This window comes from Dermacentor albipictus, chromosome 8, assembly GCF_038994185.2.
Source record: "Dermacentor albipictus isolate Rhodes 1998 colony chromosome 8, USDA_Dalb.pri_finalv2, whole genome shotgun sequence".
NCBI lineage: Eukaryota > Metazoa > Arthropoda > Arachnida > Ixodida > Ixodidae > Dermacentor > Dermacentor albipictus.
The window spans coordinates 71,384,003-71,410,000 of NC_091828.1; the positions used below are offsets into that span (position 1 = coordinate 71,384,003).

General features: G+C 45.5%; 2 protein-coding genes across 6 annotated transcripts in view; both read left to right on the forward strand.

Moving 5' to 3' along the window:
* The window catches only part of LOC135920725 (uncharacterized), a 295,472-nt gene that overhangs the window by 181,275 nt on the left and 88,199 nt on the right, over nt 1-25,998 (forward strand). The gene's annotated exons all lie outside the window — the stretch shown is intronic.
* The window catches only part of LOC135921349 (uncharacterized), a 25,900-nt gene continuing 7,516 nt past the window's right edge, over nt 7,615-25,998 (forward strand). The window contains exons 1-7 of one of the 3 annotated variants that reach the window (XM_065455682.1): nt 7,615-7,655; nt 8,928-8,954; nt 9,054-9,080; nt 12,662-12,685; nt 13,421-13,444; nt 14,993-15,019; nt 21,969-22,042. In XM_065455682.1, the coding sequence (XP_065311754.1) occupies nt 7,646-7,655; nt 8,928-8,954; nt 9,054-9,080; nt 12,662-12,685; nt 13,421-13,444; nt 14,993-15,019; nt 21,969-22,042 (213 nt within the window). In that variant the 5' untranslated portion in view covers nt 7,615-7,645. Of the gene's footprint in view, nt 7,656-8,927; nt 8,955-9,053; nt 9,081-11,725; nt 11,941-12,661; nt 12,686-13,420; nt 13,445-14,992; nt 15,020-21,968; nt 22,043-25,998 lie in introns of those variants that run through there. The other 2 variants (XM_065455688.1, XM_065455694.1) reach the window with 2 other exon arrangements.

Genomic DNA, 25,998 nt, shown 5'->3' on the forward strand with positions numbered 1-25,998 from the left:
AACACACAGCGAAAATAGTGCAAATCAAGGCGGCCCACGACGACAAGCGAAGTCTGCATTCTGTCGCCATCATTACATTGTCATATCATCGTCATCACTCCACGATCGTCATTACGTTCCCGTCACGTCATGGTCATACGATCGTCGTCATCCCATCCCATGGGCGTCATATCAGCGTCCTCACATAGCCGCCGTCATGCCATCGATGTCATTCTGTAGTCATCGTGCCATTATTGTCATGCCATTATTGTGGTGAATGTTATATAATCAGCACCCCAGTGGGCACTAATTTGATGATTTTCTGTGACGCCCGAAAAGCGCTGATAAATTCAGGTTTTCTGCAGCGGGCTTTTCTTAAAGCACTCATCATTCCTGCTGAGCTTAACCTCATCACACCGTGTGAAACAGCACTTTCTCGAATACCCTGCATGCCTTTCGAGTGGAATGAACGTAAATTTAGTATTTCCCCACAGAACGCCCAATCACATGACTTTTCCCGTGTGCCACCCTTGGCGTTCTCAGTGTCCAGGGGTAAGAAGCACTAGTGCAGAAGTACAAGTGCTTTGTAGCACCTCATAAATACACAGGACACCTGTCCATTGTCAGAGCGAAGATACAAGGACGGTGGTCCCGATTGGCGCATACGCTAAAGCAGATACCGAGCTTGTTTGCATCTGTGGTTCTACGGGCCTGTAAGACACCGCGCGATAGGAACGTGTGCCGCATCAGAATTTTGTGCGTAGATTTTCACTTAAATAATTACAAAGTCTTTCTTTATATCTTGTTAAATCTTATTTCCTTTTCTCTCCCCCAGCACAGCAAACTAAAGTCTTTTCCGGTTATTATCCCTGCATTTCCTCTGTTTATGCGTATATATCTCACCCCATTTCCTTCTCGCTATGCTGGCTTGTTTCTTTATTATAAATTTTTGGTCAACGTATCGATCGGACATTTGGAACGCATGTTTCGGGGTTGGATATTCTCCACCGCATATTCTCGCAGTAAAAGGTGCTACAGACTAACTCAATCTTCATTTCTTATTCTGCCGGAAAAGTTTTTTTACGTTGGGACATTTATGCTAGGAGAATGCCAGCAAACTTTAGAGTAGGAAAAAATCGAGAGGCAGACATAGACTAAAAGACAGGAAGGTGGCAGCCACCTTCCTGTCTCTTTGTCTATGTCTGCCTCTCGATTCTTTCCTACTCTAAAGTTTGCTCGCATTCTCCTAGCATAACCATGTACCAACTAGCACAACAAGCCACTCTCATGAGTTGGGACATTTCACAGGAGCATCCCCAAATAAATTTCGTGGTTCAAAGGCAGCAGCCTATGCAGCGGCAATGTGGCGATAGTCGGGGTGGTAGCCATTCACAGCGCGTCTGCCGTGCTCCTATGCCGGCAGATTCGCACATTTGTATATTCCACTGGCAAACTTTCACTTTTGGGTTTGAAGACCATCCCAGTTCAAACGCCAGCGTATTGAATTCCAGGCACCAGTGAACATAGCAAACAATTTTCATCGCCCATCTGCGACAGCTGGCCGGCGGAGGCTCGCTTCGAAAGTTTATGCAGAGCATTTTTACTTCTTGTTGACCTCTGACAATTACCATCGTTTCTATTGTTCGAAATATCAGCAAGATGCCTCTGAATTGTGGACGTGTTGTCGCCGGTATTTGTGTACGCGTGCGCGTTCAACTTCGTGCACTTGAACATTTGCTCTGAAGAAATTCTTTCTGGGATTCTACGTTACAAAAAAGACACGGTTTGATTATGCGGTAAGCCGTAGGGAAGGAACTCCGGACTAATTTTTGCCACCCGTGGTTCATTAAGGTGCACCCAGTGCACGATTCACGGGCGTTGTTCCAATTAACCCACATTGAAATGCGACCGCCGTGGCTGGGATTTGATCCCGCGTACACGTGCTTTGCAGCGCTGTGCTTTCGCCACTAGACAACCACGGCGGGTACTAGCGAACAATTAAACAGATTTAGTGAAACTTTGTTACTATTTTGCTGAAGATTACTCTTTCTGTCTTGTCTGTATATCCAGCCTCTTTAAGTAATGCCGCCTATGAAGAGTGATATTAAAATTTCCTCCCCCTGGATCAAACAAATCACAAAACGTCACGCTACAACCTAAGTGACACTACCAAAACAGCAGTAAATGCTGAATGTAAATGAATGAATTAATGTCAATTAATGAAATAAATTAAATGAATGTTTAACGATCATGGACTTCCTACTGTGTCCCAATAGTACCACATGAAATACTTGTGTTATTTTGTTTCTATTCACTTCCTCAGTACTCCTGTATACTTCTTCCTGATGCTTCTACCCTTCAACTTTCTTATCGCTCCCGCTTTCGCCCTTTTTTGGTGTTCTTCGGTTTTCCATGCTCAACTCGCAAATGCACGCGAGTAAACACAAACTTGAATTTATTCTAGTAGTCTCTTCTCTTTTCCTGGGCCAGTTATTGAGATGTCCTCTTCTTTTTCTTCTCTTCTTTCGTAGGCCCTTTGATTTGGTTGTCTACTCCGCTTGAAGCTGACGCTTCGCTTCCACCGTAACCAAACCGTCCCCCTGAGACACAACGTGTTTGGTGCGCCACTCCGCTCTGAGTGACACTCCGGCTCGGCTATCCAATTTTCTTAATGCCATGCACGCCCACCGGATGGTGCAACACTGCTGGTTTTTTCCAAATCATTCGACGCGCACTCCGTTGTCACGTGATCGGCTACCGCAATGCGGGGCCAGTATCGAGCACACCTCAGCCACCCACGCGGAGGAAGCAAAAAAGTGACCGTGACGTCAGACAGAGCCTTAGGAAGGAGAGTTCCCCTGGCATCGCCCCCCCTTTCTTTTTCGCCTCTCATTCAAGACCCATCGGGGCGTTGATTTTTGTAAAGAAAAATACCTCTGTAAGGTTGGTTGACTTCACAAACCATTATGATTTAAGTGGTCGTTTTTGGTTATGCCCGCTTCATGAACTGCCCACGCAGCCAAAGTGCGCAAGTGCTTTCCTTCAGTCGACTCTCTCCGTTGCACAATTGTTATCACTCATAATATTTTTCTTCAGCGACCAAAATTGTTTCAATGTGTACTACACGGGCATTTGCATTTCAGTTAACCGATTCATCTGTGGCAGCCCAGGGGAGGAAAGGTGAAGTCGGGTGCGTATTCTTACGGCCATGGTAATGCGCAGGAATCTCGGCGAGATTTTGACTTAATGAGTCACTTGTACCAGCGAATGCACATCGCTGTTCGCAGAAGTTCTCGTAGTGTAGAATCAACGTACAAGCCGAGTTGCGTCACTGCAAGATGAAACAGTTAAGGATATCACAATTATTTAGCTACATAGCTGTGAATGGATATTTCATAATAAGCTTCAAAAAGTGTTATACTGTTCTGAATTATTTCTACAGCGTGATGTACAGTGTTTTCCACTTCTCCAATGGTAGTATCATACAGGTAGACCAGCAGGGCTTGCGTGGAGCCGTTCTTTCGTTCAATCCACTTGCCTTTATTGTGTCTTTTCGTTCCCAAAGTTCTTCAGAATCAACTCTAGTTGCATAATAAGCCCTAAAAAGGCTTTTGAACACAGTTTTCAGATCAATGCAGCATATACATACGCATTATGTTTTCCCCCTGAACCTGGCTCAACCGCCCCTCAACATAGGTATGATAAAGGCAACCTCCCTGTTCCATAAGGAGAGTTCCTTACGTAGCCCTTATGCCGACCAGTTATGCATGGTTTAGGGAGAGCGAGATATGAAAGCGGATTTCCCTGTATTTACATTTTCATCAGATCAAATAAATGTTTAAAGAGGCTCAAAGGAAGTTTGTGACAAGTATCCTGTGCCAGCTTACGAAGACAATCAGACGATGTAGTGTTTTTTTATAATCATCATCTTGAGCCTATTCTATGCTCACGGCCAAAACATAGCACCGATCAGCGCCAACACCAGCAATGAATGCATCTCTAAGTGATCTAGATGCACCAAGGAATAGTACGAGGTGTTGATTTCTCCCTAATACGACAGAAACAAAAAAGTAAGCTGCGGCTGACGTGATTGCTCTATATAGCTGTAATCGAGCCGTGGAAAGTAACAGAGTACCAACAGAATCAGTAACAGCCATTATTGCTGGCATTTCCTGCCCATCAGAGATAAAGATATGGCCGCTTGTAAAGTTGAGCCTCTTGCGCCGCGTCCGCTTCAATGTCGCAATTGCTGGCGCTTTCGTCATTGTATCGGCTGGTATAAATCAAGCCAACCGTGCTGCAAATGCAGGGAAAGTCACACTCCAAGTCTTTGCACTTCCCAAAACAAGCGATGCTGCTTCTGTGATGAAAATCGTCCTGCTGATTGCTCGAACTGTTCTGTGCAAGCCCAAGAAGTACAGCTACTCGAAGTTATGGACAAAAGACGTTGCTACAGAAGAGGAGCTATAAATATTCTAAAAGAACATTTGGCTATGCTGGAGTTGCACCTAGGCAGACTACAGTACCTGACTTATCTCTTACTGCCACCATAAAAAATGCTGTTCAAAAGGCCGTGGCTAATGCAATGAATAAGCATTTAGTGAACCTTGGTGAAAGGATCGCACAGACTATTTCTTTGCAGATTGATACGGTAATGCTAGCTACTAGTCTATGGACTTTTGAACATGAGCTCACAGGTGCACTACAACAGAATAGTGATGGAAAAAGGGAGAAAACCTTCTCTGGAGATGTTTCAGCGTCTACTACTTTCCCTCCTGCTCCCTCTTCTTCTTACATCCAGGCTATGCAAGATTCATAAGGACGCAGAACATACCGCGAGGGCTCAAAAAAGAGCTATGTCGACTATTAGTAAGGACTTCGTTCCTCAGTTCCCCATTCGAAATCGAACAAATCCCAGTCTAAGTTTACTTTGAAGGAAAGTGTATCAAAGACGCCTCTTTCGACTGCAGCACCTTCTTCAACATAGGATTTTTGATGGTGCTTCAGTGTAACTGCTGCTCAGTATTATCAGTTTCTCTAGATCGCGTTTCTCTTATACTAACCAACTTAATGCAGATATAATAATAATACAGTAAACTTGGTTGACGACGCAGCAAAATTTCGATTTAAAATTTTACCGATATTTTAGGCTAGGCTGTCCTCCAAGAGGGATGCACCATTCTTTATTTCTGCTAAAATATTTCATACAGCTAAAATTATATTTCAGCTGAAGGATCCTAAGTGAGAAAGGCTGGTTATAGAACTCATTTTTCCTTGATGTTGCCCAATTTATATAGTGAATAGTTAATTTAATTGCGGTGTGCAGGATACTTGCTGTCTTACCAGTGTTCTTGCAAGCTGTGGGCGCGATTTTTTACTTACTGGAGATATTAATTCGCATCATGTTACATGGGGTTTAAAGACAGATTCATGCGGTAACCGATTGTGGAATTGATCATTAGATAGTAACCTTTCTTGTGAAAATTCTGGATTGACTACATTTGTTCGTGGCCAAAATCAGTCTGCAATCGATTTCACATTCTTTATTCGTAGTCTCTATGTGTCCTCGGGGTCGACTGTTCATTGTATTTCAAATAATGATCAGCTGCCACTATTCTTTCAAATATCCTGCTCTATTATAACAATGGATAGCCAAATTTTAACTTTTGTAAACTACAATACCTTCCAGAAGTCTTTGCATTTTTTGCTTTCGTTCTGTCAGATGCTTCCAATGAACAAAAAACGAAGAATATTTGTTCTGCCATTGAAAATTGAAGCAAACACCCTGAATTTGTAGTTTGATCTAGTAGCTGTTACTCCTAGAGCCATTGGGCGAATACCGACTGTTCACGTGATTATAAATTAAGGAAGGCAGTTCTGAACAAGTTGTTACATAACCAGTGCCCCAAATCATTATAGATTCTACAGAACTGTATTTATACATGCAGTTTCTAATCCAAACGATGACTGTGATTGCAATGACTTCCATTATCTATCAAAATTTAAAAACAAGGGTGCACTTCCCTATTTCTTTCGTAGCAGAAAAATAGTTCCACGACCGAGTAACATTGACTCTGATTTTCCCTAGAGAAGAAAGGATACAAATGATAGAAAAAATCGCAGAGGGTTCAGAAAGTTGATTGACTTCCTTATTATCTCCATGCACCAAGATATGGATCCAGTCAGATAATTTTAAAGCGATCGCTATGATGGAATTGGCTACGGCATTGCAAAGTCTGCCACATTCCGCTCCTGGTGCAGACGAAGTAACCACAAAAAATGTTAGTCATGGAGCCCCCAGATGATCTTTTAGACGTGAAAAACTATTGTATTCAATCTTCGTGGACAACTCCATCTTGGAAACTCGCTAAAATAATGGTGACAGATTCACGCTAGACATTATTCGAGCAATTGCTCTAACCTCTAATTTGGTTAAATTAACACAAAAGATTCTAAAGGTTTGTTTTATGAAATTAGCAGAGGAAAAGACGCACTCAGCTCTTGTAAAAGTGGTTTTAGATCTGGCTGTTCCATTTGACATGCTCATGGACAAATTGCAGTTCTAGTAAGCTTAGCTATATCAAAAGCCTACGATAGTATAGAAAAGGAAGTCTTATTGAATCCATTATGAATCCATGCCAACAGGAACCTTCCCAAATCTACACCATACTAAGCAAAATGTTCCCCAACCAATGCAGGGACATATGTCCAGGGTGTGGCGCAAAACCCAACCTTTTTCATATCACGTGGGAATGCAGCAAAAACGAAACATTCCACAATATAGGAAATCCGAGTGTGGAGCAGTGGGAGTGTGTGCTCTCCAGCGGCAACCCATGCCGAAAAGTGAACTCCTCATTCTCGGAAATTGCAGTACTGACGGATTCATTATGTTCTGCTCTGACTCCAAATAGTGGCTCAGGTATGTCACGTACATTTCATTGTTTACTACCATCTCATTTAACACTAATTGGGTTCGTATGGGTGCCTGGTGATAAAGGATTACTTATCAATGAATTATGAGATAGCTTGGCGAGAGCGGCCCTCAGTAGTCCAATTATTCCGATCCCTATTGTATCAGCTTTCATAACTGCTGGTGGGTTCAAGAAACGTGCAGTCAAACAAGACTCTTTGAACCTGTCATTAACAAATTTATTTGAGCACTGACCCCTCCTATTACCTTGAAGCAGAAGCTTTTGCCCTAAAAGAAAAATGTAACTCCTTTGTTTCCATGTTTAGGTGTCGAATACCTGCATTCAACAATTATCTGGATCGATGTGGCCTGGTGCCTTTCTCCTCATGCTCTTGCTGTGGTGAGCATGAGACAACGGATCACTTCCTCTTGTCTTGTTGCCGTCTATGATCATTGAAGCATGCTTTAGAAAGGTAATATCAGGGCGCTGGATTTAATATAATGATTCCTGATAGTCTATCTTTCGGAGCCTCTTCTCTGGGACACTATAATAGGGATGTCGCTTCAGCTGTTGTGAGATACAAAACTGAATCAGTACGATTCCCTTGCTAAATTTTTGAATTTTATATGACTTCGTTATTTGAAGTTTTTCCACCAACCAAGCAACCCGGTACTTGATCAATTCCCTATAGTGGGTATGAGCCACTCCTAGAGACAAACAAAGAAGCAAACAAACAAGCCAGGTTCGGCGACATCATGCAAGCAAGTAATGCGACTTTTACTCACTAATCTCTGCTTTAGCGGGCATACTATACAGCTCATTGCCTTCGCTTTTTGTCGTGTTTGCCACTGCATACTACTCAAGTCGACAGTTTCCTGTAAATGTTGGTTTATACGCCGCCGTAAAGAGAAGTGAACGAAAGGTTTAGGAGATCTGTCGGCAGCCGCGTACCATTGCCGTATTTATTCGTATTTAGGCCTCGGTCCCATTGCCGAAAACTTTCAAGTGGCGGCCGGGCATTGGGCGTGGATCTGGTGTTGACATTTTGCCAGTTTTGTCGTCCGTTGCCAATACTAGCAAGCTGACTTGTGATGAACAAATGTTCCCGCGTGTAGCATCACACCCCTCGTCAAAAGCGACGCCTGTCACATTGCCAGACAAAGTAAGAAAGGTTCCCTCTCTTCAGAATGATTGTTCGCCAAAGTGTTCTCGCAGGTAGGGCGCCTTCGTCTTTGATTGAGCCACCTACAACTTTGCACGAATGTTTTCTTGTACGAAACTGACGGTAGTATTTCGAGAGATGCGTGCTACGGCACTGTTTAAAATTACATTCAAAAAGAGTGCAAAATAATCATCATGCAACGCAGGGACTCAATAATTCAAGGCGCTGGTCTGCTGAATATTAAGTGGTGCTTTGTGACTGCATGAATTTACTTGCACAACCTCAAAGAGCACCGAGTGTGCTGCGACGTTCTCCAAACGATGCGAAAAAAGCGCAAGATGTGTTTGTCGTTGTGTAATATTACCTCATTATCATTATCAGTGCCACATGGTGGACAGCAGACTCTTGCCGGAAAAGCATACGCTGGTCGCGATGCTTGGATGCTCCATTTATTTCGGGTTCATAAGAAGCTCCCAGGAAACTGTGACTGTGTGCACATGCCTATCAGTTATGCTTGATGTCAGAGGCCCTAGTTAGTGCTACTACTGCAGACATTTAGAGGCGTACAATAGGCACCCTGCCTGGCATTTAAGCGGAAAGGGTTTAAATGAACAGAGGGGGAAAATCCAAACCCGAAATCTGTAAGGAGTGAATCGCAATAGTGCTTGCCGCTAACTTGAAAGAGGCATGTGGGTCCCTTTCCTAAGCTTTCTGTTAAGTGCACCACTAAGCCTGTGTTGGAGGCTTCTTCCAGTTTTCTCGTCTGCTTTGATAACGATAAGTGGCCTTTCATTCATTGTCCCTTATACGAGATTCCAATCTCCTGCGTGCTTCTCACGAAATATCTTCAAAATATTCTTTTGCATGCAATTCAGTACCAGGGCCACCCATATTTGGGGCTGGTAAGTTGCTTCTAGACCGAGATTTTTAGTTCTTATTATTACGGATTAGCTTCCAAAATTCGCAAAATATCTACAAAATGATCTTTTGCATGCATTCAGTACAAGAGCCACCGATGCTTGCGGCCGGTAAGTTGATTCAAGATGAGGACTATTTTTGTTCTCATTTTCACTGATTCCCTTCCGTAATAGCATCGACATTATATTATCGTCTGATATATACTCGCATGTAATTCCGGTTCTTAAGAGAAACTGAGTTAGAGCTCATCCACCCTTGCCACTGACAGCGATCATGCGACCAAGCTGGTCGCAAGAGGTCACAGGTGGTCGCTTTTGCCGTGCCGAAAGGCAACCGGTTTGGTTCAGTCGCTAGCTGTTCTGTTTTACAGTCACGCGACCACAGCCGCCACACTGCCGAAGCGATCAGATGTGCAGGAACAGGACGTCCGTATACGGTGACGCTTACTTTACCACATTGTCGACTGGCCGGTCGCGCATGGCCTCGGAGATTGCGCGCGATGGCTGGTACAGCTCTGGTCGCCCCGGGAGCCGAGCTCCCGAACAAGATAATGTAATCCGAGATGCGCGCCCAGATGCCCCGAGGGGGCGCAATTAACCGAGGACTCTGCACACGTAGAGGTGGCCGTAGAAAACACACGGCGCGACATCTCAACGTGTGCATTGCCTGTTCTTTCCTGTTTTGACGTGTTGTGGCAGATTTTCTCAATATGTATCTCAGGCAATTTTTCAGCTCTGCCTCCTGCTCTGGAGTAGAACACGTTGTGAGGCTAGTTGGTTCATAGCTTTCAAAAGATGAAGCGCCAATAGATAGAGCACAATAAGAACAAATACAAAACAAGGCACTACTTGCAACTGTGCAAGTAGTTCCAAGTAGCTCCTTGTCTTGTCTTTGTTCTTTCTTTGTGTGCTGTCTCGGTTGGCGCTTCATCTTTTGAAATCCTGCTCTGCTTCGAACGTTATGCCATATCATCTGTATAGTTCTTTACTGATTTTATTTTCCCTGTACCTTTCTATCTTATCAACTGATTGTGTAGTATCTATAGTACGTAGTTATGTTTATTTATTTATTTTCCTAAACAAGTCATGTGTTGCTTCACACACCACCTACTGTCCCTGAACTGGTAACTTATCACAGACGGCAGAGTCTACGTCTTAGCTGCGTAGTTATTTATTTATATACTTATTATTTTTTTCTTGTATATTTTTGCCGTTTGCATTGCTGTGCTTTGGCAATTGAGATGGCAATTTTCGCAGTTGTACGCTTACTATGTACTGCTACGGTGTTCGAGTAATATTTACTAGTTATGTTCTCGTGCATTATTTTTTCCCTTTTTTGTTTGACTTTGCATCTTATTGGATTATGCCATCAATGCTTTTCTTAAGTTCTGCTTTCTTTTTTTTTCTTCGTCGAATACCCTTTCTTTTACTTTGGTGTAACGGTACTCTTCCTTACCCAATGCCTTTCTAAAGGCATGCGAGATCTTCATAAGGGAATATATACCTAAAAAATAAAATAAACATGCCGCAAGCAGACATGCAGATAAGTGACTACTATAATTTTCTTCGATGTAATTGGCATTTTATTCATTACTCTGTTTGCTTATGGTAAGGCGTCTTCGGGTGGCAACTACGTGTGCTAATAGACAAGTAAACAATGGCATATTTATTTTCATTTTCACATCTTCTGCACAATTTCTTGCGGCACCCAGCCTTGTGACTGCGGCACGCTGAGGTTGGGTTGCTTGCGGCACAAGCAGGCTCACTCAGAACGCAGAGAATTTCTTTAATTTGTGTTTTAGTATTCTAACTTTCGAATTATTGATATTCCTTAAACCTTTCTTAAAGCTTGCTGCGCCTTAACTGAGGCTTTCTTTCTGTGTTTGCACGTTTCAGTAAGACTTCACCCTGAGTACTTGTCATTGAAGTGGCACATTTCATACTTGGAGTTCGTTGTAACTGTTAGCTGATCGACAAAAGCCAACGATAAACGCATCGGCAAGCATAAAGTTATTTTTCTGTATTCTCCTATAATAATTTTGCATTCCTACACTTGTGAGATGATGCATGTCAATACGCTCAACACTGGTACCTGTTTGTAAACGAGGTTCAAAATTTCGGGAATCAGAAAAATGACCTCTAATAGAGTTGGTGCCACAGCACGATGGAGTGGTTTTGTGGTGATTGCTATAATAACTTAATTAATACTTCGCAATAATTAAAGAATATTTATTAAAATTAACTATTCGATAAACTAAACTCATCCATGTACGCGCCTAAAACATGATATAATTATGAGACATGCCGTGGGGGGGAGGGGGGGGAGGGGCTATGGATTAAATCTAACCACGCGAGGTTCTCTAACAGGCGTCTCAGTCAAAGTTTGGATACAGCATTTGCAGCATGTTTCTGTGGATGGATCATGCTACGTCTTGCTTCACACCCAATCACGACGGCGAAGTGCACAGCCGAAAGCAAGCGCCAACAACAGCAGGCGACTCGTTCAAAGCTTTGAAACCAGCTCACAAGACGCTGAACATATATCCCCATCACTTGTTTACAGAACATCACGAACACTTGCAGATACATTCCACTTCTACATCCACAGTGAATGTAAAAATAAACGCGTTATAAAATAAATAGTCGCCAGCATGCACTTGCCCCTCGTAGACCGTGAGGCGCCATTTTCAAACAAGTACAGGATTACATAGCAGTGCAACATCATTCTTTTTTATCGCCTCATCCAAGCCGCAGCAACAATACCGAAGCGTCCGAAAGCCTCCCCGACCCGCGAAATGCCCTCGGTTGCGGACGCCAGTGGAGAAGCCGGCCGTGCCCCATCACTCAACTTACGCTCTCTTCATACGAACGAGAAGGCTGCAGCAAAACCTGCCAGCGAGCGCAATCTCGGAGGTCCTGGGTCGCACTTGCCAGTGTGAACATCGATTGCCTTGAGTCACTCTTTAAGCGCGTAAGCACTTTAAATGCGTAATCGTTTCTATGCCTGCCCAACCAGGATACCCGTGCGTCCACCCGTCCGTCTATTCCGCCATCCGTCCGTAACGTAAGACGATCGCGTTCCAGATAGGGACCGCAGCAGCGAGAGAATTGACCTTAATGCTTCGTCTCGCTTCAGCGCGAACTAAGCGACGAGAACACAGCGCACACGAGGCTATCAGCACTCGGTGCACTCTGTCCCCATCGCAAGTCGCTTTCAAGATAGGCTCCGCGCAGCCGCGCCATACGCAGCCGCCGCCGAAGCACTGTCGATCACGGTTGATAGTAGCTCAACCAGGGTGGATAAGGCGCTAAATAGCAATAACTTCTTACAATGATCGAAACGTAACCAGCGCACCTATAGCCTCGCCACCTGCAATAGTTTGCTTGCGCCATCGATTCACATTGCGCCGCCATCCGCAGCAGTCCGTGTAGCCGTAGCGCTGTCTGTTACAGTGGTCGGATCAAGTTTCATAACATTGAGCATGACATCGGATTGCGTGGAGATGAGCACAAGTGGCACTATGCTTACTCATGCTTGGAGAATTTCCAGGGAATTTCTGTGTGAATTATTTGTTCCTCTGTCGGCGGCCTTGTCAATTCGCCGGTGCAAACGAGCCCTTAGGCTGTCTTGTGAATATGCGCTGCGTTGTTGGTTTAGTGTTTATTAACACCGATCCATAATCTCCTTCCAGTGCCACCGCCGTATCTGTATACGGGTAAGTGGAATGTATTGCATAGTTCTTTTTTCTTGCATCACAGTTCCAGTTACAAAGGCAACACTATTGGGATTATGGCTTCAAGACACTAGCAGCTACAATCACTTCAGAACTCTTGCCAAAGATCAATGTTTGTTTAAAAAATGCCCGAGAAGTAGGGACAATGATTATCGGTGTAGCCGAGTAGCGGAACGCTTCTAGAAAGCTCCTCACCGTGTTAAACGAATGACCCATTTCAAGGCTCATGTCTGTTACCGTGAGGACACTTAGGTAGCGTTTGTTGTTTTACTGCCTAATTCTACAGTGAACTGAGCATCTAAGCGCCACATCTGTCACATCAGTGTAGACCAAGCACTCCACCACAGCGTCTGCGCCTGCAGATGTCCTGAAGCTCTCACACGACATCACGTTTTTATCAAAGGCTTGAAATAGTGGGCCTTCGATGATGAAGGTGTCCCGAGACTCGGGCGCTAGAGAGCACACACCATCTGGATTGGCTGTGGAAATCAAATGACTGACCACCAATCGCGAAAACGGACGAAAGAGGCAAAGGAAGCTGTCTGCACTTAGAAGAACAGTTAGCCGAACTTTAACTGCAGTAAACGCTACTGGTACCCTGTACTTGTCCATATATTGATGTATGGCGTCTCTGCGCGGCGTCCTAAATGTATGCTGGTGCATTCGAAAACTTTAAATAATCAGCCGAATACGTTGTGTTTTGTTTTTGTTTTTTAGGACCAAAGATGCCCAGTAAAGTGGGTAAGTATTATTGACACTTTTTTTAAGACCTTTCGCATATCATGCATAGTGGGAAGAGAGAAGCCAAATGATGGTGACTAGGGAACTAATCCAAGAGATATGCAAAGCTATCTTGAAAGCACTCCTTTGTTTTGCCTGAAGAAATTTATCTGCGGACTCATTATCGGGACGCATGAGCTCTTGTATCATAATTTCTTAACTATTCAACTACGTACAACAGAACACCTCTAGGTGGCCACTCTATCTCACACTTAACCGATGATCTCTCATTATGAACGGTTCCATTTCACAAACGATCGCCTCATTATGACTTTTTCGTGTCATAAATCGTGGCTAACTGTCCACAGATGTCGGTCCTTCCTCGAAGCCGCAGTAACTCATTTTAGTCTGCTTCCTGCGCACAGCGACATCTCCAAACTCTGCTCGAATTTCCGAAACAGCTCATGGTTATCGGCTGTCACCAAGCTTCACACACCACTTTATTCAGTCTCCTTGTTCAATTCACTCTGTATTTTTGCCAGTTGAAAACAGAGCCCAGACCAGAAGACAGTACCAAGCAAAACTGCATCTGCACAGCAGAATATCCGAGCGAATGCCACGGTAACTGCAGGCTAGACATACAAATGCGCCTGCTTTCACGGCGCAGTGTTTATTACCTTCGTAATGTAGTTCGTCCCGAGATAAACGACGTGGGATACTTTTCAGGCAGACCTCGTGCGTCCACTCAACTGCAGCGCGATACGACTCACTTCATCTTTGGCGCTGGCCTCGTGCAAACTCGAAGAAAGAACCACCAATGTTTGCGATAGGACAATGACGAACTGACAGGTCCTGGCGAAATCCTTCGGTACGGAGGCATCGGTCATAGCCGCCTCGTAAAGCTGCACAATCATCAACTAAGTAGCGTGGCCTACAGCAGCCTTCACGCATTCGAAGCGAGATTCGTCAGGTTTTCCCCAGGCTGCGTGACCGCATTAACACCGCAGAAAATTAATCCCTGCATCCTGTGCCTCATTGGTTCCGACAACAGGTGTGACCATGGTCGCACCCTGCATTGCGGTTGACAATGGACTGACGCAGTAGATATAGTACACAGTGCAAACTTACACAGCAGAGACTAAAGTGACATTAGCTTAGAGGAGTATAGCCGGCAATGAAACAGGGCAGTTGACGCAGTTTTTGCAGGAAATGAGAATGCAGGTAGTTCATTTTTCGTTTTCACCCTCCTACACCAAACGCTGTGTTGGCACAAAAGTCTCTTATGAACGGAGTTTTCGGCGGTCACGAAAAAAAGCAAAGCAAACCTTTTACTCATATGCTCAAATTATGTGCCTTCTCTGCACTAGGCCAAGTAGCTGTCATCGATGGCACTAGACACACGATATCGAGACACGCCATCGGTGACGAAAGCATCGCCGTCCCATAGTTCAAGCGAATGGGCGAGCTCCTGCGGGTCGCGTGTAGTCCCTGAAATGTTTGTTTTTGCCAGGGCTTATGCGTTGCACCAACTGCGTAGCCTGACCACTTATCTTTTGCTTCTCTTTCTAGAAGCGGAAAGCACCGAGAACACATTTGGTAAGCAGTGTGGCCTTGGTCACTTTGCGTAAAGTGTTTTTAGGCCAGGTTAGTGAGCTGACAACCGAATATCATTTTACCTTGCTCTTAGATTGCGCTGGCATGTTTCTCGCTGCGTCACACGTAACGACAGCGTGCGATGCAATGACGCCAGCTCTTTCGGCTCTGGTGTCCTATAGAAAGGAAACGAAGAGAAATTGTTCTAAATTGTGAAGCAAGTTGTTAGCAAGCTCAAAAAAGAATTTGAGCTATTCTCCATACACCTCCACCAGCATAAGCGACACGTTCTTCATCCTTGTCTTCGTCAGAAAGCCCTAGTGGTGAAAACAAAATGGCGGAACGCAAGAAAGACGACCGCAGCAGTACCCACGTCGTCTGATAATATTTTGCCCAATACCTCCTGTCTCAATAGCGATCATAATTTTTCGGTTGTTTCTGATATGATTCGAGTGTATTTGTATCGGGAAGTTTTGCCCCTCTTATGCGCATAGCCCGCAGCACGTCATGATCTGTGTGCCCTAAATATAGGACACCAGCGCTCAGTCGTTGCCAAGCTTCCTGCATAAGCTGCATGTAGAGTGAGGGCGCTGTTTGTTGTGACAGCGTCCGATTTCTCGTTTTATTATTCTGTCGTACTGCCATACTCAGTGGCCAGGGGACTCCTGTAGCCATAAGTCTGTATATCAAGGAACCAAATATGTTTGCTGCACTGTAGGAAGTGTGCACGTTGGAAGTAGAAGACAGTTGAGCGTATACGCGGGCCACGCTCTGTCTTGGAAGTACAGTCGAACACCTCCTCAACGGAAGCCTCTGCAGCGACATTACCTGTATAACGAAGGATTAATTATGCCTTGGCTGAGTTTCCATGTTTCGTACGTATGGTGAACACTTTTACAACACAGGCCAGTACAGCGAAAGTGCCTGTGCAGCGAAGGAATGTGATGTCCCCGGCAGCTGATTTGTTGCTTAATGAGGAATGCCACGTAGCGGTACCAACATTGCCCTTCGCAGAAATTCCCTATGTGCGCGTTACGCTGGCGCTAACGACACCGCTTGACGCTTGACGCACGTGCTGATTTCAGAAGCCGCCCTGCTATGAACACCTTAAAGGTGCAGCGCAAGACGAATAAGACAAAAAAGAAAGAACAAAACAGGACTCCTGTGTTTTGTCTTAGTCGGCTTGCGCTGCCACTTCAAGATGTTAAACCAGTAGCAACTTGCCTGAATGTCGATTCTTTTACGGTCCTGCTATCCTGCTTCAGGAATCCCTCAAATCGTACGCTGCTTGCTTTAACGCGCCAGCGGGTGTGAACGGCTGACGAATACGTCACATTTAATGACGAAGGAATGATGTAGTCGCAACTGATGACCAACGACATCAAACCATCTAGGGCGCATCGTAAGGTTCGTAACAGCCCGAAACAAGACAGAGACAAAAATGAAGGTAAAAAATGACAACGGGCAGTGTTGTCGTTTTTACTTTCTTTTTTCCGTGTCCCGTTTTACGCTGTTACGAACGCTACGATGACTTCCAACCAAGTGGCCCAGCTGACCGTCTCGATGCAGTCCATCTAGGGTGGAAAGGACGCGAATGTTTACAAAGAGAACGGTGATGAATATCGTGTAAACGAACTGATAATTTTGATGGAAAGGAAGGCTTTTGCAGCATTCGATGATCCGTTGCTTCAATCTGCATAGCTCTTGCGTTTCGCCGCTGATCATGCTCTGACCCTTGATGCAATAAGGTTGGCCGCCGTCGCACATTTTGTCAAACGTATTGTGCACAAAAACGCTTAGCCATCTATTTCACAAAGTCTCTTTTGAATTCATGTTAGATAAAGTTTTTTTTTATTGAATGTGCGTGCTTAGCCCGCTCTATTGTGAGGTGTATGGTGCGCGATAATTACAACGAAGCGACCTGCATGATGATGTATTCTGGAGGTCTCGGGCGTTTCGTTATAAAGGAGTTTGAGTGTAATGCGTGGCTGGTGCACGAAAAGGTCGAGCCGAGATGTCTGGCTCCTAGACGTGCGCTGTCTTCTGGCACGCCTAGTGTTGGAGGTCGCGTAATCATAGGTGTCGAGCACGCGTTGAAGCGAAAGGCCACAGGGAGCATTCGCTGGTTAAGGCCAGCGCCCTTCACGCCAGCGTTGTGGTAGCGAGCGTTCGCGGTCACAGAGTAAGATCTGTTTACGTTTGCGTGTACGCATGGGGCACCGTGCTTGTTAATTCAATGAGTAAGCGAATGTTTGCTGCAAGTTATACGGCCGATAAAGCTAGTAACCTCACTTCATGTAGTTTTTTAATAGTTTGCTATAAACGCTTCGATGTTTCGGTGGAAGTGCGGCGGCTTTCTTTACGTACACCAGCTAGACACCAGGATCTGGATCTCTGTCTAGCTGGACAAAGTGATGATCTCCTCATAGTTGATATAGTAAAACTGTTTTGCTTGCATTTACGGGGAGATGAAAATGCGACATTGTGTGGTGAGTAAGTTCTGCTGTAAAAGCCGTTCTTCTATCAGTGACGAGGATTTATCTACAAATATTTTCGTTCTTTCAGCAGTTGCTCCTTTTGGGGAGAACTTTTGTTTCCGCGAAGTGGGCGAGATAATTTCCAGCCGGATGTTTACGTCAGAAAGGACCCCAATAGGTCCGTCCCAATCTATTGTTACTTTCAGCAAGGAGGTTCGATTGGCTGTAACAATCCTGCTGGCCTTCTTATTGATGTCGTTGTCCGTCACCATGTGGCATGTGGTGACGTGGTGGGTGACGTCGGCGTTTAGGCACCGCCAAGAGTACTTCACTCGCGTCTTCAAGACCGTACGGGAGCAGCCGATGTTTCCTGCCGTTCGATAATCGCGCAGACCGACCAGAACTTCTGGCCGCAGTGCTGAAGGCACAACGAGAAGGTAATTGGCACGGACTGTCCAGAGGTTCTTCAGAATAACGTAGTTTTGTAAAGAAAATATATATAATGCACTCATAAACGTCCTAGCGACAATTTTATTCTGGTCTTCCAAGTACTGGGTAAAGCTTTTTAGTTTCTGGTGAGCTCTGTGTTGTTCCGGAAATTCGTCTTGTGCGTTGCCCTCGGGAACGTACCATCACTTCGCCTTGTGGCTAAGGATAAATAGGGGTGCGAGACAGGAAGTCAATGTCGTAGTTGTCTGTTCGGGCTTGTATATCACGGTGACGTCGAATTCATGGAGTCTTAGTCTCCACCGCGCCCAAGTGTCTGAAGGGTTCTTCAAGTTTACCAGTCAACGCATGGCATCATAGATGCTTACGACATTGAACGGCCCACGTAATAGATAAGCCTGAAATTTTGCCGTAGCCCAAATAATAGCCAGACACACTTTTTTCGTCGTAGAGCAGTTGGCTTTTGCTTTAGGAGGCGACCAGCTAGCGCAAGCTATGATCATTTCAAGTCTGCCTTTCCTCTGAAGAAGCACGGCGCCGAGTCCAGGGCTAGTTGCGTTGGTGTGGATTTCGGCATGGCCCTCGAGGTCTGCGAGTATAGGTGGCAACTGCAGACGTCGTTTACACTCTTGAAATGCTTCGACGTGCGGCGCTGGAGCCCTGATTTTCATGTCGTTTTGGGTTGTTCTAAACACAGTTCAATGTTTTTTCGTTTGACTGTGACGACACAATGACCTGTGTCGAATTAGGGCCAATTTTCTCGAAACCTGGAGGCAAGAACGTAACTAAACACACTACAGTCGGCAGGTGACTGCTGAATCGGTGGAATTATTTTACGTAGTTGCTTCCGTAGTCATTACGTAGTAGTACGTAGTCCACTCGCTTCCCCCGTCAATGCGCTTAAACAATCTTAAGTTTGTCTCACCAACAAGGCCATGCGTGAACGACTGTCGAGTTCGTTCGCAAATTGACTTTCAAAAAGGATTGATACCAAAGTTCAATCTCATATGTGAGGCGTCTCATGAAGATATCGCCATAACGGATAGGCTCGGATGGTGCCGCTGAATTTCAGGACTTCCGGCTATGGTCGCTGTTGCACTGTCCCTTAAGTGTCTCTTTGCTTTGTGGCCAGATGTTTATTACTGTTTGAGCGATATGCTTTTCTATGTGCGGTCGTTTGCTTCGGACACAATCATCGGACACACTAGAGTCACTGAGTATGTTGCACTGTGTACGTACGTGCTGCTCTCAAACGAGCCTATTTCACGGCAACATAGGCCCCGGTAGGTAGGGGACTGGCTAGGTAGCGCCTTTGGAAGAAACTCTTTGACGCCGTCTCGGCGCACTGGGTATGCGCGGCTCGGTCTGTGCTGGTATTCAATGAACCTGCTTGATTCCAACTTGGATCACTGGGTATGTGCTAATAGGTGTGTGTCACTCTTCAATGAACGTCTTTGACGCCAACTTGAGCAACTAGCTATGTTCCACTGGGAATGTGCCGCTCTTCAATCAACGAATCGCCCACTTGTATTCCTGTGTAGGTGCCACTTAGTGTGCGGCAAACGAAGGAACAATCCTCCGCGCTGGCAGGCACCAGTGTGCCACGCTTCTCGTCTTGGAGGCCACGAGAGGACTTCATGGCAGGGCCTCTAGATGGCACAGCGTGTCCAGAAAGAAGCACGAGAGAGGAGCCGGTGGCCGCATGACGCGTTTCTCACGGTTCGCACGCACCAGCGCAGCGAGCATCTCTGAGGCCACGCGCAGGATTTGCGGCGGTGGCGCTACAGGGCGCGGAGTGTTTTTTTAGGGAAGCGGGAAAGAGGAATCCCGCTGTAGTAGACGGCTCACACTTAACTCGTTTTGGTGGTGGCAGTACGTTGCGTTGCTATATGGATTCAGTGCTAAAAGCGTTACCGCCGATAGTCATCGCGAGATAGGTTCGGCCGCTTTTGTTGGGGAATATAAAACAGGTTGGGAAGGACGCACAGCCAGAGATCTCATACTACGGGTACCAGTTAGCGGATATTAAGGAGAGCTGACATTAAAGGGAACTAGTTCTGAGCATTGTGAATAAATTGTTAAGTATTCACCTCAGATGTAAAGGTCTGCAGCGTTGGGGGGAAGATTGGGCAGCACCTTATAATGAATTTCTGGAATGCTCAACATCTGTTTTGCAAGGAGAGTCGCACGTTTGATAATTTTTCCATGCTGAATGCTGCCTTCCCTTCAAGTATCCTTACCGAACAGCTACACGGACAATTATGCGGCGCAGTAATGGACCCCGACTGGACACACGCGACAGTACTGTCGGAACATGTGTACGCCTTGGATCGTTAGATGAAACCAATGAGTTCGGAAGCTTACCTTTTCAGCCAAAGTAAACTCATTGTCGTACAGAATAGTCCGCTGTCGCTTCTTGGAAAAAGTTGCCCTGCCGGTGTAGAAGGCGTCCTGACGGCGGTTGCGCAAGTAGTCTCCATCTGTGCAGAACTGTGCGAGAAGGAAAACGCGGTACGGTAAAAGAACTTAGGCGCAGGAATAGGACCAAGAGTTGACTGTTTGCGACACAGGCGGGGCGAACCTGAGCTTCTCAGGGACTAACGCGCTCGCAGGCATCAGGCACGTGGGCGGCAGGGTTGTCGAGACATGAGTAAAACACACCGGCAGCGCGTACCTCCAATATGTTATCGTAAAAGGCCATCTGCAACGAAATTTCGGATCCGATACTAAGGCTACTTTCGGACAGCGTACATCCAAAGTAGTCTTTATGTAGGGTTTACGTTTGACCTACACGTGGATGCGTTTCAGAAAGGTCGCGAAAGCAGACGTTCTTGATATCGTAAAATCCACGCCTTTGAAAGAACGCCGCCATTACAGTGCCCCGAAAGTGACGCATCATTTAAGCGCGCGGCTGCTCGGCCTTACTTCAAAACCTGGGTGCCGCTCGCGGATGCCCGCGGTGCGCTGAAAGGACCTTGTATGCAACGTGCTTGGTCTATGTCACATCAGCTAATCAGAAGGTACATGCGTCGTCTGCTAGCTTACAGACAATATTATATGTTGCCAGTAAAAAAAAAATTGAAATTTACCACTCTTGCAGCTTTAGAAAGATTGCGCGGGTAGCATACAACTACTTTATAGCCAATTGAGCCGAAGCGAGATTTCGTCGCAGTAGGCAAGGACGTGCACGAGACAACGGAGGCATGAAGTCGCAAACAATGACTGCCTCACAAATTTCTAGTTCATGGTGCACTTACGTTGTATGGATGGCATTTAGCTGATAATGAAATTATTGGTGTAAGAAATCATCCACATAATCCATATCAGGGTCGGGCGTCTTTTTCTTGTAGTACAGAAATCATTTTCACTTATCGCTGCTCTGTGCTTGATGAAAGCTTGTAAAAATATCTTATTTTACTGAGAACAGCGTTCAGCGTAGCACTTACCACAGTTAATTGCATAGTTTGTAAGAAAAAAAAACAAGCTGTAGGCAGCCCTTACATAATGGCTGCTTACCGCAGCCGTACGCAGGTGGCGACAGGAGTAAATGTTAACGACGCCTCGGCAGCACATTGTTTTCCCAATATCCAGGTAGGTAACTGTGGCAAATGCTACACTAAACAATGGGGACCATAAAATTGCATATTTCTTCGTAATTTTAGTCAGAACAAAGCGACGATAAGTGCAAGATTATTTTAATAAGTACCGGTATTTTTTTTTTTGCTAAACGCACCAAGCCAATTAGCCTCTGCGGACAGCGTAATAATGGACGATTCTTCCATTTGTAACGCGATTTTTGGCTGAAAAATTATCAATTCGCAAAGTTACAAGGCTGTACGAAGTCAAAAATGGGAAGTTTTGCCAGATTCACGTAGTGGCCATAACTCGCATGCTAGATGAACCATCATACTTAGAGATTCCGTAGACCACTGAAGCCCGATTTGTTTGCGTTTGACTTGAGTGTGTTTTGAACGATCGTGCTATTTTCAGCACCGCATCCACAAAACAGTTTTTGTTTTGATTAACAGGAAAGGACACTCATTGGAATCCTGCCATACGGTTCCATTATTCATACGAGGCTCACTTGAGACAAGGGAATCAGGTATCTGCCCCTGAAAGATGTGCACTGCATGCCGGGCAGGAATCCGGTGGCGTCGGAACTCGTTTCAGGGTCCGGGTGCGCCGGTTTGTAACGTCGCGCGAAAAGCGCCACCGAGACGGCCAAGGAAGTCGTGTTGTAGTTGATGTTCTCGAGCATCGCCACTGCACTGTGCTGGAACGCGAGAGGGAGGGCGTGTCAAACGAATTAATTGCCAAGTGTTAAGGTTTTACTTGACACTATCGTTTCTTTCTTTTATTCTGTTTACACTGCTACCGATGTTCTTCTTTTGCCAGACATGCTCAACGTAATGGTGGTTCTCACGTCAGCATGTTGATGCAGCCATTTATAGAAATGCCGTCCAGCCCTATATTTGTACGGGACTGTGTGCGAGCTGCATCACTAAGTTGTACTACAGTGAAGCTTGCCGCTTTCAATCTTGTCACTGCCTGAACGTGCTCTTTTCTTATTACGCTCAGGTACGCCTGATAAAGGGCTTGAGTGTAAGTTGGTCCTCAGTCGCCCACCTGCTTGCGCCCGTCATTACGCCATGACCGCTACAATATGGGGCCTACGAGTGTATTAGATGCTGGTGGGTAGATATGACGAGCGCAACCACATATGAGAGGAACATTCAACATTATGTTTATTGTGATCCCCGTATTCAGCTTTTCTAGGCACGTAACAACTAGAACCCCAAGCGGCCGCGGCAAGAAGCTGGCGCGTTTTAAATAGAACGAGCGGGTTTTTCGCGAATAATTAAAACTGCAGGTCGATTATTGAAAAGGGCATGTGACAGACATGTTCTAGAAGACAAGCCACACGACAAAAATGCAATGATCACGCTGTGGAAAGCTAGAATTTTGTTCCCAGTGCGGTTAAAGACTGAGCAATAGAAGCCTGTGGAAACGACGGGAAGTTGCACTCGATTTTCGACGCAACCCGCCGTGGTTGCTTTGTGGCTATGGTTTGAGGCTAGTGAGCACGAGGTCGCGGGATCGAATCCCGGCCACGGCGGCCGCGTTTCGATGGGGGCGAAATGCGAAAACACCCTTGTACTTAGATTTAGGTGCACGTTAAAGAACCCCAGGGGGTCAAAATTTTCGTTGTCCCCCACAGCGGCGTGCCTCATAACCAGAAAGTGGTTTTGGCAGGTAAAACCCCATATTTTAATTTTTTTAGTTTTCGAGACAAAAACGGCAGCTGTCATAAAACTACGGCTGCTATTGTATAAGCCGATACAGCGTATGTGCTCCGGAGATTCAGCTTTCAATTCATGCCTATCGCGAATCTCTACACATGGCATAACACCATTCTCAAAAGCGATTTCCGCAACACAGTCGTGTAAATTCACGTGGCATCTATAAAAACCCGATCTTATCACTGCGCGAGCGTTGGAACCCATGGACGAGTGGTTTAATCACTCGCGACTACCATTATGCTTTATGCTGGCAGCGGTTCGATAGTGTGCTGCGCGATGTTTTTTTAGCGCCACGTAGGACTGAGTTTGACAGTCTCCCTCCAGATTGTCAAAACACAGAACTCAAGATTTCGTTTGGGATTTGGTTTTCTTCCAGGTTGCTCTTCAAATATTACATTTTTATTTTTACTTCTTAAAACATAAAAAAATGGGTGTGGATTTGTTAAATCATCCTTTTATTATAAGATTTTATTCCTCAGATAACATAACGACAAGCCTGCGCATGTCTTTGTGTTATGCTAAAAAAGACAAACTATCGTTTCTATGGAACTTCACGGCAATGCACATGCGTAACTGAACGGAAAAAGAAGTTAGAATATTTTATTTCTGTATATCGGCTGAGTATCAACACATTTCAACTGACTGCGCCGACAGGGTTGTCCTTCTTGACAAGATGGCATTTATGGCAGTCACTCGGAACATGGTGGCGCGTTAAAGCAGTGTTTTGAGGGATGAGCGGCTATGTCACATGACAGGAGCGAATGGTTTTGCACTGTCTCGGCACAGGACACATTGACTCGAAGAAGTGCAAAATTTAAACCGTAAGGCTATTTATTGCAGCTGGAATTTGAACGGTAATTGCAGAGCGAGTATCATTCAGTCTATACGCACATGTTTTTTGTGAGGCAGCAGGAAGAAGAGGGATGCGTATGGCACGCCTTAAGCGTGCGCGCGTGTATAATTGCATTTGCATGTTCGCGCGTCTTTGTGCCTCCGTATTTGGATGTACGTGTGCACGAGTGCGTGTATGCATGTGCTAGCATACGCGCGTTTGTGTGCGCGTGCAGTTCCGTGTGCATGGGTGCGTACATTCTTGTGCATGTGTGCATGAATGGGCGCGTGTAAATGTGAAAGCGGGCGAACATTTATCGTATCTTTATGGTATTTGTGTGTGTGTGTGCGTGTGTGTGTGCGTGTGTGTGTGCGTGTGTGTGTGTTTGTGTTTGTTTGTGTGTGTGTGTGTGTGTGTGTGTGTGCGTGCGTGTGTGTGTGTGTGTGTGCATGTGTGTGTGTGCGTGTGTTTGTGTGCGTGTGTTTGTGTGCGTGAGAGCATTTCCCCGCTTACACCTACACTCGGCAGTGAATGGGATAAAAAGTTTATTGAAATGCGTATTTAAACCGATGACACAAGAACAAATGACTCTGAATTTATAGCATTATCTCCCTCTGAAATGGAAAACAATGCAAAAAAGAGAGAGAGAGAAAAAAAAAGCCACTGAGCCGTCATTATCGCCGTCCCGAATTTCGCCATGATGGTACCGTCACCATCGACATGACTGCGTGAGCAGCTACCCAGCAGTTGCCTTTCGTTACGTTCCTTCCCTCGGCGGCAGTGCATTGTTTTGATGGCAGCGACACGGTAAATCTGTACCATCATGGTGTCATGCATCGCTACTGCGACCAAGCAACCTTTCGGTGACACACGTTCGCTGCTATATTGACATTAAATCTTTAAACTGCTTGCCTTCGACAAAATAGAGTGAATAAAGATTGAAAGCCGACTATCCACAAGCAACATGCTCGCGGAGCCATACTAACGATGTCAACATCACAAAAGATAAGGTGCGGTCGGGCGAACTTTACAGCTTTGCAAGGATTGACTGACGGGCAAGCTGGTTCACTAGACAACATTAGAATAGCGCTTGCAACCAAACGTAAACGCATTACGTATGCAAAGAAATAGCGTCGTTCTCGCTGTGCATGTTCCGAACATTATTGCGTTTTTGTGGTTTACGTGCGCTATGATAACTACGTTATTAGACAGTTTTAGAATAGCGTTTGTCGCCTTACGTACGTCAAACGTAAGCACCTTTGCGGGACGTTACGGTGTGTCCTTTCAAGTTTGCCTTACGGAAACACAAACGTAAAGAAAACGTTATAAAACAGGGCGCCGTCTGCTGCCTCGTGCCAAACGTATCCAAGCCAAGACGGTCCACTAGCAACCATCCTGCTGTTCTTAGTGGACGCGTCTCATTAGGCGTACGGGAGCCAGAATCGTCGAACGGTCTCAGAAAATGGACGTGCTATGCGCTCATAACTAACCTTTCAGGTGAGTCTAGAGAAAGCGAAAGCTCATTGCAATAGTTAGCGGCGATCAACGCGAGTGAGGGCGTAGCCTTCACGAGAATTCACGCTGAAGTGGGAGCCATGGGTGCCGCGATGTTCGACAACGCTATTTCTTAGCGTCCGTAAACACTACGGATGTTAAACTCGCCAAATAACGTACGTTATCATAGCACACATGAACCGCAGAAACCCTACAACGTTCGGAGCGTGCGCAGTGAGGACGATGCTATTTCCTTTTCCTTCCTTTTTTACGTTCGGTTGCAAACGCCAATACCTAAACAGTCTAGTCACGTGTACAGGCCTAACCTTTGCTAATGACATGCGTAACATACGGACGTTGCAACCTCTACCTGTGTACCGTAGGGATCACAAAGTCATCATATTCTCTTGCAGTGTCAATACCGTGTAAAAA